Source organism: Panulirus ornatus, chromosome 10 (genome assembly GCF_036320965.1).
Source record: "Panulirus ornatus isolate Po-2019 chromosome 10, ASM3632096v1, whole genome shotgun sequence".
NCBI lineage: Eukaryota > Metazoa > Arthropoda > Malacostraca > Decapoda > Palinuridae > Panulirus > Panulirus ornatus.
The window spans coordinates 1,824,495-1,840,678 of NC_092233.1; the positions used below are offsets into that span (position 1 = coordinate 1,824,495).

The following is a 16,184-nucleotide window of genomic DNA, read 5'->3' on the forward strand; positions in this document are numbered from 1 at the left end:
AATCCTCCCCTCTCGGTTTCTTTTTTTTTTTTTTTTAATTTTCCAAAAGAAGGAACAGAGAATAGGGCCAGGTGAGGGTATTCCCTCAAAGGCCCAGTCCTCTGTTCTTAACGCTACCTCACTAATGCGGGAAATGGCAAATAGTTTGAAAGAAAGTTATATATATATATATATATATATATATATATATATATATATATATATATATATATATATATATATATATATATATATATATATATGTATATATATATATATATATATATATATATATATATATATATATATATATATATATATATATATATATATATATATATATATATAAAAGCGAGATATACATAAGTATACTTATGTAAGTAGGAGAGATGGCCAAAGAGCGTTATTGGATTACGTGTTAATTGACAGGCGCGCGAAAGAGAGACTTTTGGATGTTAATGTGCTGAGAGGTGCAACTGGAGGGATTTCTGATCATTATCTTGTGGAGGCTAAGGTGAAGATTTGTATGGGTTTTCAGAAAAGAAGAGTGAATGTTGGGGTGAAGAGGGTGGTGAGAGTAAGTGAGCTTGGGAAGGAGGCTTGTGTGAGGAAGTACCAGGAGAGACTGAGTACAGAATGGAAAAAGGTGAGAACAATGGAAGTAAGGGGAGTGGGGGAGGAATGGGATGTATTTAGGGAATCAGTGATGGATTGCGCAAAAAATGTTTGTGGCATGAGAAGAGTGGGAGGAGGGTTGATTAGAAAGGGGAGTGAGTGGTGGGATGAAGAAGTAAGATTATTAGTGAAAGAGAAGAAAGAGGCATTTGGACAATTTTTGCAGGGAAAAAATGCAATTGAGTGGGAGATGTATAAAAGAAAGAGACAGGAGGTCAAGAGAAAGGTGCAAGAGGTGAAAAAAAGGGCAAATGAGAGTTGGGGTGAGAGAGTATCATTAAATTTTAGGGAGAATAAAAAGATGTTCTGGAAGGAGGTAAATAAAGTGCGTAAGACAAGGGAGCAAATGGGAACTTCAGTGAAGGGCGCAAATGGGGAGGTGATAACAAGTAGTGGTGATGTGAGAAGGAGATGGAGTGAGTATTTTGAAGGTTTGTTGAATGTGTTTGATGATAGAGTGGCAGATATAGGGTGTTTTGGTCGAGGTGGTTTGCAAAGTGAGAGGGTTAGGGAAAATGATTTGGTAAACAGAGAAGAGGTAGTAAAAGCTTTGGGGAAGATGAAAGCCGGCAAGGCAGCAGGTTTGGATGGTATTGCAGTGGAATTTATTAAAAAAGGGGGTGACTGTATTGTTGACTGGTTGGTAAGGTTATTTAATGTATGTATGACTCATGGTGAGGTGCCTGAGGACTGGCGGAATGCGTGCATAGTGCCATTGTACAAAGACAAAGGGGATAAGAGTGAGTGCTCAAATTACAGAGGTATAAGTTTGTTGAGTATTCCTGGTAAATTATATGGGAGGGTATTGATTGAGAGGGTGAAGGCATGTACAGAGCATCAGATTGGGGAAGAGCAGTGTGGTTTCAGAAGTGGTAGAGGATGTGTGGATCAGGTGTGTGCTTTGAAGAATGTATGTGAGAAATACTTAGAAAAGCAAATGGATTTGTATGTAGCATTTATGGATCTGGAGAAAGCATATGATAGAGTTGATAGAGATGCTCTGTGGAAGGTATTAAGAATATATGGTGTGGGAGGCAAGTTGTTAGAACCAGTGAAAAGTTTTTATCGAGGATGTAAGGCATGTGTACGTGTAGGAAGAGAGGAAAGTGATTGGTTCTCAGTGAATGTAGTTTTGCGGCAGGGGTGTGTGATGTCTCCATGGTTGTTTAATTTGTTTATGGATGGGGTTGTTAGGGAGGTGAATGCAAGAGTTTTGGAAAGAGGGGCAAGTATGAAGTCTGTTGTGGATGAGAGAGCTTGGGAAGTGAGTCGATTGTTCGCTGATGATACAGCGCTGGTGGCTGATTCATGTGAGAAACTGCAGAAGCTGGTGACTGAGTTTGGTAAAGTGTGTGAAAGAAGAAAGTTAAGAGTAAATGCGAATAAGAGCAAGGTTATTAGGTACAGTAGGGTTGAGGGTCAAGTCAATTGGGAGGTGAGTTTGAATGGAGAGAAACTGGAGGAAGTGAAGTGTTTTAGATATCTGGGAGTGGATCTGGCAGCGGATGGAACCATGGAAGCAGAAGTGGATCATAGGGTGGGGGAGGGGGCGAAAATTCTGGGAGCCCTGAAGAATGTGTGGAAGTCGAGAACATTATCTCGGAAAGCAAAAATGGGTATGTTTGAAGGAATAGTGGTTCCAACAATGTTGTATGGTTGCGAGGCGTGGGCTATGGATAGAGTTGTGCGCAGGAGGATGGATGTGCTGGAAATGAGATGTTTGAGGACAATGCGTGGTGTGAGGTGGTTTGATCGAGTAAGTAACGTAAGGGTAAGAGAGATGTGTGGAAATAAAAAGAGCGTGGTTGAGAGAGCAGAAGAGGGTGTTTTGAAATGGTTTGGGCACATGGAGAGAATGAGTGAGGAAAGATTGACCAAGAGGATATATGTGTCGGAGGTGGAGGGAACGAGGAGAAGAGGGAGACCAAATTGGAGGTGGAAAGATGGAGTGAAAAAGATTTTGTGTGATCGGGGCCTGAACATGCAGGAGGGTGAAAGGAGGGCAAGGAATAGAGTGAATTGGAGCGATGTGGTATACCGGGGTTGACGTGCTGTCAGTGGATTGAATCAAGGCATGTGAAGCGTCTGGGGTAAACCATGGAAAGCTGTGTAGGTATGTATATTTGAGTGTGTGGACGTATGTATATACATGTGTATGGGGGTGGGTTGGGCCATTTCTTTCGTCTGTTTCCTTGCGCTACCTCGCTAACGCGGGAAATGGCGAATAGTTTAAAAGAAAAGAAAGAATATATATATATATATATATATATATATATATATATATATATATATATATATATATATATATATATATATATATATATATATATGAGTGTGTGTGTGTGTTTTTCATGCATATTCGGTATTTCCAGCGTTAGCGACGTATCGCTAAGAACAGAGGACTGAGCCTTTGAGGGAATGTCCTCACTTGGCCCCTTCCCAGTTCCTACTTTTTTAAAGAAAAAAAAGTAAAAAGTGATGTGGCGGCTAGCGTTCCTGAGTTTGACGCATTCGCGGCCCGCCGATGGTCGAGGACATTGGTTTGAATCCTGGTTGCAGCAGTTGGTCCACAGTCAACCCAGCTGTCCATCCACCCCTACAGGTTGGTCGATAAAATTTGTGCATATATATATATATATATATATATATATATATATATATATATATATATATATATATATATATATATATATATATATATATATATGAGATGTATAGGTATGTGTATTTGCGTGTGTGGACGTGTATGTATATACATTGTGTATGGGGGTGGGTTGGGCCATTTCTTTCGTCTGTTTCCTTGCGCTACCTCGCAAACGCGGGAGACAGCGACAAAGCAAAATAAATAAATAAATAAATAAATAAATAAATATATATATATATATATATATATATATATATATATATATATATATATATATATATATATATATATATATATATTTCTATTTTTATTTTAAACTATTCGCCATTTCCCGCATTAGCGAGGTAGCGTTAAGAACAGAGGACTGGGCCTTTTTTGGAATATCCTCACCTGGCCCCCTCTGTTCTTTCTTTTGGAAAAAAAAAAAAAGAAAAAAAATATATATGTATGTATATTCATTTATATGTATATATATATATATATATATATATATATATATATATATATATATATATATATATATATATATATATATATATATATATATACAAAGTGAATAAATAAATAAATAAAGTGAATGAATAGATAAATATATATAGGGGAGAAAGAATACTTCCCACGTATTCCCTGCATGTCGTAGAAGGCAACTAAAAGGGAAGGGAGCGGGGGGCTGGAAATCCTCCCCTCTCATTTTTTTTTTAAATTTTCCAAAATAAGGAACAGAGAAGGGGGCCATATGAGGATATTCCCTCAAAGGCCCAGTCCTCTGTTCTTAACGCTACCTCGCTAATGCGGGAAATGGCGAATAGTATGAAAAAAAAAAAAATATATATATATATATATATATATATATATATATATATATATATATATATATATATATATATATATATATATACACTTATTCATTTATCATACTTAATCGCTATTTCCTAAGTCAGCGAGGGAGCACCAGGAAAACAGACAAAAAAGGCCACATTCGTTCACACTGAGTCTCTAGTTGTCATGTGTAATGCACCGAAACCACAGCTCCCTTTCCACATCCAGGCCCCACAGACCTTTCCAAACGTTTCACATGCCATGGTTCAGTCCACTGACAGCACGTCGACCCCGGTAAACCACATCGTTCCAAGTCACTCTATTCCTTGCACGCCTCTCACCCTTCTGTGTGTTCAGGCCCCTATCACTCAAAATCTTTTTTCACTCCATCCTTCAGCCTCCAATTTCGTCTCCCGCTTCTCCTTGTTCTCTCCACCTTTGACACATATATATCCTCTTTGTCAATCTCACCTCACTGATTCTCTCCATGTGTCCAAACCATTTCAACACACCCTCCTCTGCTCTCTCAACCACACTCATTATTTCCACACATCCCTCTTACGCTTTCATTACTTACTCGATCAAACCACCTCACACCATATTGTGCCGAACATTTCCTTTCTAACACATGCACCCTCCTCTGTACAACTCTATCTGTAGCCCATGGCTCGCAACCATATAAAATTGTTGGAACTACTGTCCCTTCAAACATACGCATTTATGCACTCCGAGTTAACATTCTTTCTTTCCACACATTTTTAATCGCCCCAAGAACCTTCGCCCCCTACCTCCCACCCCATAGCTCACTTTCGCTTCCATGGTTCCATTCGCTGCTTCGTCCATTCCCAGATATCTAAAACACTTCATTTCCTTCAATATTTCTTCGCTCAAAGTTAGATACCAATTGATTTGTCCCTCAACCCTGCTGAACGTAATAACCTTGCTCTTATTCACATTTACTCTTAACTTTATCCTTTCACACACTTTTCCAAATTCAGTCACCAACTTCTGCAGTTTCTCACTCGAATAAGGCACCAGAGGTACATCATCGGCGAACATCTGACTCACTTTCCAGGCCCTCTCATCCCCATCAGACTCCATACTCTCCCCTCTCTCCAAAACTCTTTCATTTACGTCCCTGACCACCCCATCCATAAACAAATTAAACAACCATGGGGACATCACACACCCCTGCCGGAGACCGACTTTCGCTGGAAACCAATCATTCTCCTCTCTCCGTACTCGTACATATGTCTCACAACCTTGATAAAAACTTTTCACTGCTTCTAGCAACTTACTTCCCACACCATATACCCTGAAGTCCTTCATTTGCTCTCACTTTTGCCATTCGACATTCAATCTCTCCTGGTACTTCCTCACATAAGTGCCCTTTCCAAATTCACTTACTCTCACCACTCTCCTCTCCCAATATTCTCTCTTCTTTTTTGAAAAACTTTACAAATCTTCACCTTTGCCCCCGAAAGATCGTGATCAGACATCCCTCCCTTCTCAGCACATTAACATTCAAAAGTCTCTCTTTTACACGCCTTTCAATTAACACTCAATCCAAATAAGCCCTTTGATCATCTCTCCTACTCACATACGTATAAATATGTTTGTCTCTCTTAAATGAGGTAATCCCAATCACCAGTCATTTTTCAGCACAAAAATCCACAAACTCTTCACCATTTCCATTCAAAACACTGAATACCTATGCACACCAATTATACCCTCAACTGCCACATTACTCACCTTCGCATTTAAATCACCCATCACTAATACCCGGTCTCCTGCACCAAAGCTGCTGAAACACTCACTCAGCCGGTCCCAAACTACTTGCCTCTCGTGATCTTTCTTCTCATGACCAGGTGCATATGCACCAATAACCACCCATCTCTCTCCATCCACTTTCAGTTTTACCCACATCAATCTAGAATTCACTTTCTTACAATCTATCACACACTTTCACAACTCCTGCTTCAGGAGTAGAGCTACTCTTTCCTCATATCTTGTCTCTCACTAACCCGTGACTTTACTCCTAAGACTCTTCTAAACCATTCTTCCCCTTTACCCTTGACCTTTGTTTCACACAGAGCCGGAACATTCAGGTTTCTTTCCATAAACATACTACCTATCTCTCCTTTCTTTTCATCTTGATTACATCCACACACATTCAGACACTCAAGTCTGAGCGTTCGAGGAGGATGAGCACTCCCCGCTTGACTCCTCCTGGTTCCCCTATTAGAAACTGAAATACAAGGAGGGGCGGGTTTCAAGCTCTCCCGCTCCCGCCCCCTTTAGTAGCCTTCCAGGACACGCAGGGAATACGCGGGAAGTAATCTTTCTTTCTCTCTCTCTACACACACACACAGAGGACCGGGCCTCTGAGGGAACATCCTCACCTGGCCCCCTTCTCTGTTCCTTTCTTTGGAAAATAAATATATATATATATATATATATATATATATATATATATATATATATATATATATATATATATATATATATGTATATATATATATATATATATATATATATATATATATATATATATATATATATATATATATATATATATATATATATTTTTTTTTTTTTTTTTTTTTCGCTTTGTCGCTGTCTCCCGCGTTTGCGAGGTAGCGCAAGGAAACAGACGAAAGAAATGGCCCAACCCACCCCCATACACATGTATATACATACGTCCACACACGCAAATATACATACCTACACAGCTTTCCATGGTTTACCCCAGACGCTTCACATGCCTTGATTCAATCCACTGACAGCACGTCAACCCCGGTATACCACATCGCTCCAATTCACTCTATTCCTTGCCCTCCGTTCACCCTCCTGCATGTTCAGGCCCCGATCACACAAAATCTTTTTCACTCCATCTTTCCACCTCCAATTTGGTCTCCCTCTTCTCCTCGTTCCCTCCACCTCCGACACATATATCCTCTTGGTCAATCTTTCCTCACTCATTCTCTCCATGTGCCCAAACCATTTCAAAACACCCTCTTCTGCTCTCTCAACCACGCTCTTTTTATTTCCACACATCTCTCTTACCCTTACGTTACTTACTCGATCAAACCACCTCACACCACACATTGTCCTCAAACATCTCATTTCCAGCACATCCATCCTCCTGCGCACAACTCTATCCATAGTCCACGCCTCGCAACCATACAACATTGTTGGAACCACTATTCCTTCAAACATACCCATTTTTGCTTTCCGAGATAATGTTCTCGACTTCCACACATTCTTCAAGGCTCCCAGAATTTTCGCCCCCTCCCCCACCCTATGATCCACTTCCGCTTCCATGGTTCCATCCGCTGCCAGATCCACTCCCAGATATCTAAAACACTTCACTTCCTCCAGTTTTTCTCCATTCAAACTCACCTCCCAATTGACTTGACCCTCAACCCTACTGTACCTAATAACCTTGCTCTTATTCACATTTACTCTTAACTTTCTTCTTTCACAGACTTTACCAAACTCAGTCACCAGCTTCTGCAGTTTCTCACATGAATCAGCCACCAGCGCTGTATCATCAGCGAACAACAACTGACTCACTTCCCAAGCTCTCTCATCCACAACAGACTTCATACTTGCCCCTCTTTCCAAAACTCTTGCATATATATATATATATATATATATATATATATATATATATATATATATATATATATTTTTTTTTTTTTTTTTTTTTTTTTTTTTTTTTTATACTTTGTCGCTGTCTCCCGCGTTTGCGAGGTAGCGCAAGGAAACAGACGAAAGAAATGGCCCAACCCCCCCCCCCCCATACACATGCACATACACACATCCAGACACGCAAATATACATACCTACACAGCTTTCCATGGTTTACCCCAGACGCTTCACATGCCTTGCTTCAATCCACTGACAGCACGTCAACCCCTGTATACCACATGACTCCAATTCACTCTATTTCTTGCCCTCCTTTCACCCTCCTGCATGTTCAGGCCCCGATCACACAAAATCTTTTTCACTCCATCTTTCCACCTCCAATTTGGTCTCCCTCTTCTCCTCGTTCCCTCCACCTCCGACACATATATCCTCTTGGTCAATCTCTCCTCACTCATTCTCTCCATGTGCCCAAACCATTTCAAAACACCCTCTTCTGCTCTCTCGACCACGCTCTTTTTATTTCCACACATCTCTCTTACCCTTACGTTACTTACTCGATCAAACCACCTCACACCACACATTGTCCTCAAACATCTCATTTCCAGCACATCCATCCTCCTGCGCACATCTCTATCCATAGCCCACGCCTCGCAACCATACAGCATTGTTGGAACCACTATTCCCTCAAACATACCCATTTTTGCTTTCCGAGATAATGTTCTCGACTTCCACACATTTTTCAAGGCTCCCAAAATTTTCGCCCCCTCCCCCACCCTATGATCCACTTCCGCTTCCATGGTTCCATCCGCTGACAGATCCACTCCCAGATATCTAAAACACTTCACTTCCTCCAGTTTTTCTCCATTCAAACTCACCTCCCAATTGACTTGACCCTCACCCCTACTGTACCTAATAACCTTGCTCTTATTCACATTTACTCTCAACTTTCTTCTTCCACACACTTTACCAAACTCAGTCACCAGCTTCTGCAGTTTCTCACATGAATCAGCCACCAGCGCTGTATCATCAGCGAACAACAATTGACTCACTTCCCAAGCTCTCTCATCCCCAACAGACTTCATACTTGCCCCTCTTTCCAGGACTCTTGCATTTACCTCCTTTACAACCCCATCCATAAACAAATTAAACAACCATGGAGACATCACACACCCCTGCCGCAAACCTACATTCACTGAGAACCAATCACTTTCCTCTCTTCCTACACGTACACATGCCTTACATCCTCGATAAAAACTTTTCACTGCTTCTAACAACTTGCCTCCCACACCATATATTCTTAATACCTTCCACAGAGCATCTCTATCAACTCTATCATATGCCTTCTCCAGATCCATAAATGCTACATACAAATCCATTTGCTTTTCTAAGTATTTCTCACATACATTCTTCAAAGCAAACACCTGATCCACACATCCTCTACCACTTCTGAAACCGCACTGCTCTTCCCCAATCTGATGCTCTGTACATGCCTTCACCCTCTCAATCAATACCCTCCCATATAATTTACCAGGAATACTCAACAAACTTATACCTCTGTAATTTGAGCACTCACTCTTATCCCCTTTGCCTTTGTACAATGGCACTATGCACGCATTCCGCCAATCCTCAGGCACCTCACCATGAGTCATACATACATTAAATAACCTTACCAACCAGTCAACAATACAGTCACCCCCTTTCTTAATAAATTCCACTGCAATACCATCCAAACCTGCTGCCTTGCCGGCTTTCATCTTCCGCAAAGCTTTTACTACCTCTTCTCTGTTTACCAAATCATTTTCCCTAACCCTCTCACTTTGCACACCACCTCGACCAAAACACCCTATATCTGCCACTCTGTCATCAGACACATTCAACAAACCTTCAAAATACTCATTCCATCTCCTTCTCACATCACCGCTACTTGTTATCACCTCCCCATTTACGCCCTTCACTGAAGTTCCCATTTGCTCCCTTGTCTTACGCACCCTATTTACCTCCTTCCAGAACATCTTTTTATTCTCCCTAAAATTTACTGATAGTCTCTCACCCCAACTCTCATTTGCCCTTTTTTTCACCTCTTGCACCTTTCTCTTGACCTCCTGTCTCTTTCTTTTATACTTCTCCCACTCAATTGCATTTTTTCCCTGCAAAAATCGTCCAAATGCCTCTCTCTTCTCTTTCACTAATACTCTTACTTCTTCATCCCACCACTCACTACCCTTTCTAAACAGCCCACCTCCCACTCTTCTCATGCCACAAGCATCTTTTGCGCAATCCATCACTGATTCCCTAAATACATCCCATTCCTCCCCGACTCCCCTTACTTCCATTGTTCTCACCTTTTTCCATTCTGTACACAGTCTCTCCTGGTACTTCCCCACACAGGTCTCCTTCCCAAGCTCACTTACTCTCACCACCTTCTTCACCCCAACATTCACTCCTCTTTTCTGAAAACCCATACTAATCTTCACCTTAGCCTCCACAAGATAATGATCAGACATCCCTCCAGTTGCACCTCTCAGCACATTAACATCCAAAAGTCTCTCTTTCGCACGCCTGTCAATTAACACGTAATCCAATAACGCTCTCTGGCCATTTCTCCCGCTTACATACGTATACTTATGTATATCTCGCTTTTTAAACCAGGTATTCCCAATCACCAGTCCTTTTTCAGCAAATAAATCTACAAGCTCTTCACCATTTCCATTTACAACACTGAACACCCCATGCATACCAATTATTCCCTCAACTGCCACATTACTCACCTTTGCATATATATATATATATATATATATATATATATCACACATCAGCAACAGATCATGCCTTAGGGATTCCTGGCCACAGCAGAACTAGATAAATGTGTTAAAATAATTTTGTATATGCATGCCGTTTCGAGATATGCTCATAGTAGTCATCATATCTGCAGTTACATTGATAATACGACAGCTGATTTGATGCAGTAAAACAAAATATAATTGTTTTGTTGTCTATACTGATGTAGAATTTGAACATGATGTTGTAATGTTTTCAGTCAACTAATATAATGCATTTGTAACTACAGTTTCTGACGATGAGATGAACATATCTTGAAAGGTAATGAATAAAGGAAAATTAATGCGGCGTATATATATATATATATATATATATATATATATATATATATATATATATATATATATATATATATATATATAAATATATATCGTGTTTCATTTTTCTCATGGAGTCATAGGAATATATATATATATATATATATATATATATATATATATATATATATATATATATATATATATATATACTGTTACCAGGCCCCGCCTGTACGAGGTTATACAGCGAGTAAAAAAATCAATGTAGGACGAGGCTACATTTCCCTTTTACTGGAAGTAACGCAGTTCAGTTGAAGCAGTAGGAGCTCCTGCAGAAGTGGCTCTGTCATTCTTGGGATCACAAATCAAGGTAAAGGCAGATCACGGGAGATATCATAGCCCACCATCATCCTAAAGGTCACCTTATTAACGTCACCCAAAAGACTTCCCTAAACACACCTCCCTTATCCACACCACAACATGCCAGGAACCCACAGTACTCGGCCGCCTCACCTTTCGTAATCGCCGTCGCTCTCGCATTGTGGCCGCTTTCCTTCTGTCCACAGTGACGCTTTTTCTCTTGCAGGCTTTGCACGCCCACAGGAGACACGTGCGAGCATGTGTGTGTCCCGCCAAATGTGTGGGCGGGGCCAGGACGTGCGGGACATGTCCATCGTCCTCGTCGAGGTATTCATCCTCTGATTTGAGAGTGAAGCTGCTATCGGTGCTATGTGCATGGCCGTGATGTTGGGAGCTGGTGAGGAATGGTTGAGCCAGGTCTGCTGAGGACGGGCGGGCCTCGTGCGTGGGAGAGAAGTGGGTGCGGGCGCGTCTGTGGTCGTGGTAACTGGGGGACACTGAGTGAGGGCGGGCTTCTGGAGAGAGGCTGTCCGAGTAACGCGTCTCGTAGCGGCAGGACCTAAGCTCAGGCATCATAGTGGGAGGCGATGCCCCCGGCCTCGGCCTCCTCACGCTCGCCGCTACGCTGGTCGCCTCCTCCTCTCCTGCACTGCTTGCTGTACACCGCCCGCTGCTGGACCGCTCTTTATGAATTTCGTCTCTCACTCCACCACCATCTCCGCAGCTGTTTAGAATGGAGGGAACTGCTGTTGTGGTAACTGTCGCGTCGGACGCGGGCTAGGTCATCCTCGCCACGGTCGCTGACACTGTCAGTGGCACTGCTTAGCGGGGTTCCTGGACTGTCCCTCCAGCCCTAGCCTGGCACTGTTCACTGTCGGAGTATACTACCTCTATCATCCTGCCATCATGGCACGGTCACTCTGGCCAACAGTTACCTCACTATATTCGATCATGTGAGGAAAAACACAACTCAGTTCGGCCGGGCGGGTTCACATGGTCCAGTAGTAGTGCCGTTCATACATCCGACTCACAGGCACCGTCACCTCCGCACAATCAACACTGTGGGTCAGTTGACACTCCCACCGGCACCCTGAGCTACCGTGGGGCCGGCCATGCTGGCCAGACTGCCACAACACTTATCAGTCTATATCTACCTCGTCCATTTTTCTTCATCTTTTACACAGAAACAACAACAGCTACGTTTGGTCGTTGGACTAGGTACTTGTCATTACTGCAACAGTGCAACTCACTGCTGCAGTTTTTATTGGTTTATCTGCTACAATTGTTGGCACCCACAGTGCCACGCCAATGGGAGGGGTAGGGACCTGATGCTCGCCGCCATCACCCAATAGCCGGCTGCCAGGCTCAGAAGGGTAACCAATGACGACAGTTCTTTTTTCTCGTGGGAGGAGTCCCATATCAGTCGTCAATTATCTGAAAATCATAGGAATATTTGATGTGTAACACGTACTTGTCCTGACTGTAGTCACGGAACAACGTGTCCAGCTGGCCATCTTGGCAGCATGGCCAACACACACTGCACTAGAGAGCCATTTTGTGGCCAAGGTTCCACAAGTGGAGCAAGAGGCGTAACCCGAGCCACCTCGCTGCTCACGCCTGAGTAACACCATGAAAAAGTGAGTCGGTTATGCTGAATGATTCGGGCTAGAGTTACCCCCTCCAGATTCCTCGCTTCGGGACGCCTCTCGTAAATCACATCTGCAGCGGGTTCGCATCTGGTCCTCCTCTGTCGCCACGCTCGCTAAACTCGCTCGTCACTGTGGCTCTCCATCATTCCCTGGTCGTCGGGGATAACTGAAGTGAACGTCTTCGTAAAGAAGACTGTAGGACTACAGCAGTCTCGATTGCTCATCATCGTTTGTATTACTAATCATCCATGGTTTCGTCGCCTTTGATTCGCTGTTCTTAAACAATACGTGGAATGACAACGATATTGTGGATCAACTGACTTATGGTCGATGAAGATAATTCCACAAAACTAACTATTGGATTGTCCTTGAAATGAAAATTTTTGATGTAAGACATACGCCAGACCCTTTCAGTAACTACATGTGAACACTCCAGCGAAGAGTAACTTAGAATATTCCTCGGGTCTGACAGAAGGTGCAGAAGCTCTGGATGACTGCTGGAAACCCTTTGGAACTGGAAGTATATCTTAAAGTTCAGCTTCGTGTTACAGACAGCAGACAGGAGGCACAACCCCAACCTCATGCAAGCATTCACATTGGTCGCTATAAAGGAACCGTTTTTTTTTATTTCTCACGTAATGGGATGATGATCCAGACTCTCGTTGGTTTGTTCACTAAATGTTAAACATGGCCCTTTATTAAACAGCCCACATCATTTTCAAACGAGGAAAAACTGATTTTAGTTAGTGGCTGAAGTAACCAGACGACCTGGACCCTCTCACGCAACTGTGATTTCAAGCGGTGGCTGCAGGAGAGAAATATTGAATTAGATGCAGTCAAAGGCTGAATGCAAAGAGAAAATACACACAATAAAGACACTAAGGCTATAAGATGGCGTCATACAGACAGTCATAAGACTAAGATAAAAAAAGCTGTTAATGTTATTCATAATTCCTGGGATGGGAATGTTCTTGTGGCGAACTACATCTCGGTGATGGAGAATCCCTGGTAGAAGGAAATATTGATGGCGAACATGATGCAGTAGCTTCTTCCTGCAGTGTCGCATGAGGTTCATGTGATGGTTGCAAGCAGGTGGCAGGACCAGTAAGTTTAGCGCCTTTTTCAGTAAGCCCCGTTGTATACAGGATGAGGAGGAAGAAAAGGCGATGGAAGCATAGGCGAGTTTGGGAAGCATAAAACTTGTGCAGAAATTCTTGAGTTTATGCTCAATAAGTCTAAGCGACTAGAATATAAGCAAACTGTAGGCACGGCGGCTGGCTGACATGTTATGTCCAGAGTAGTTTATCGTCCGAAGGAACACAGAAAACGTAAGTAGAGCACAAGAACCTGGGAAAGGCTGGGTGCTGGGTGCGGTGCTTGACTGGAATAGAGACTGGCATGGATAACTACCTCCTTCATGTGCTTCAGAGTGACATGTCGCTGGCCCAGGCTCTTTGGGGTGGGTGGGGCGTGCGAAGACGGAAGACTTGTGGTCAAGGCTGACACTTCCGGTATTTTCTCTCACGTGCTCCCATCAAACACAGGCATCAATTAGAACATCTTTTCTGAGGAACAGGAAATACAGTTGGAAGGAGGAGAGGTCCTATGTGGACCACCCCAGCTGGAGGAGAGGAAGGATGCAGATGATGCCTGGGAAGGCTATAACCAAGCTACGCTCATTGACGGAGTCTACAAGTCCTGGTGCGAGACTTGTCTGCTACACAGTGTTGACAGCTTAACCAATAGTCTTGTTATGACTGACAAGATCAAAAATTTTGCTAAAGTCAGTTAAGGTGAGAGTGTTCGGAGGTCTTGCGTGTCTCCAGATGCATCATATAAGGTCTAGGAAGATGACGAGGCAGTGGGTGTAGAGGAACTAATAATGCCGACTAGCTATTGACCTTACAAGCCTGTGGCAGGCCAGTTAGGTACAAACCTTTCCTAACATAAGGTGGGGATCTGGGCGATGGTAACGAGCTGAAACTCGTTGAGAGATGACGGGATTGTTGACGGCGGTTCTAGGGAGATATATGGAGTGTTCCAATCAGCGGGGGGTTCTGACTGATGGAGGCAACCTCTGATGACCTAGCAGAGAGGTTGAATTTGCTAGTCTAGGGAAGAACTCCTTGTACAGTTTCATGGGTAAGTGAACGGTCGTAGCAGAGTTCTTTATCTTCTGGCTGTATAAGCCTCCGACAATCCACATTCTTGTCCTTACCCGAGGGAATCTGTTGCTGGAAGGGAAGTTGGAAGGCGGCTGTCATTAAGATAGGGAGTCTCTGGCAGATGATGGCCATGTGATTGTTGCTAAATAGATTTGCTTCTTTATTAGAGAGGTGACTGAAGGAGGGAGAGGAAGGAGTCTGCCTCTTCACTCGCTCAGCCATTCATCATCCCATACCACTTGCTGATGTCCGACTGTTCCAGATGTGGTTTGGGAAGCAATAGAATTTCTTGGAAGCGTTTTTTGCGTGATATATTTCGGGACGTTAGTATTTTTTTATGTTGAAGGTTCTAATCACGGACAAAGTGTACATCAAGGACGGGCATTAAATGAAAGAGAGAGAGATGTATGAAATAGAAAAGGAAAAGACAAGGGAAAGTACTTACATATTTTGGCGAAAGTGAAAAACCTGTCTTTTGAAATGTGACAGGTCATAGTTATTGGGAAAGACAAGGGAAGATAGAGAGCTCCAAAGCTTCGACGTGTAGGGAAAGAAGCAGTTTTCAAAACGGCCCACCCTTGAGTTGCCGATGGCAACACAATAATCATGTCGCAGCAGCTTGCTGAGTAATGTGTGGTCTAGCTAGAGGTGGGGGCACACAAGCAGCCAGCTTTTGGGAGCAAAACTCAAAATAATACCTATAGAACAGCCGAAGTGAACCAACATTGCGGCGCAGGGAAAGGGGGCCAAGTTTGAACTTAGCCTTGGACTGTCCATAAGTCAGACCGTTTTCGAATCAATCCCTTGTATAAATGGAGCAACTGTTGAGAAGAAAAGTTTCGACATCTAAACAAGACACCCAGTTTCTTAGAGGCAGACTTAGCTATTTTCATGATGCAGGGTTTCCAAGATAGATTAGATGTTACAGTGCAGTGTAGAATTACGAGAGCAGTAGGTGAAACAGAGGACAAATGTGGCAGTAGGAAGACAGACCTTGAGCCACAAAGCATCAAAATTTAGGGACTCATGGTTCTTGAGGAGCTTAACAGTTGTGTTGATGTTGGAATAAGGACGAACACCACCTTTGAACCGGGATCGTGAGTGGAGGTTATAGTTTGATATGAAAAAGAGACCAGTGAGAACATCA

At 42.7% G+C, this 16,184-nt stretch overlaps 1 protein-coding gene across 2 annotated transcripts in view; it reads right to left on the reverse strand.

Moving 5' to 3' along the window:
* Positions 1-12,483, reverse strand: part of nau (myogenic-determination protein nautilus) — a 242,458-nt gene extending 229,975 nt beyond the window's left edge. Inside the window, exon 1 of one of the 2 annotated variants that reach the window (XM_071665402.1) lies at positions 11,377-12,483. In XM_071665402.1, coding sequence (XP_071521503.1) covers positions 11,377-11,799 — 423 coding nt within the window. In that variant the 5' untranslated portion in view covers positions 11,800-12,483. The remainder of the gene's footprint in view (positions 1-11,376) is intronic. The other variant, XM_071665401.1, reaches the window with a different exon arrangement.
* Positions 12,484-16,184: the final 3,701 nt, after the last annotated feature.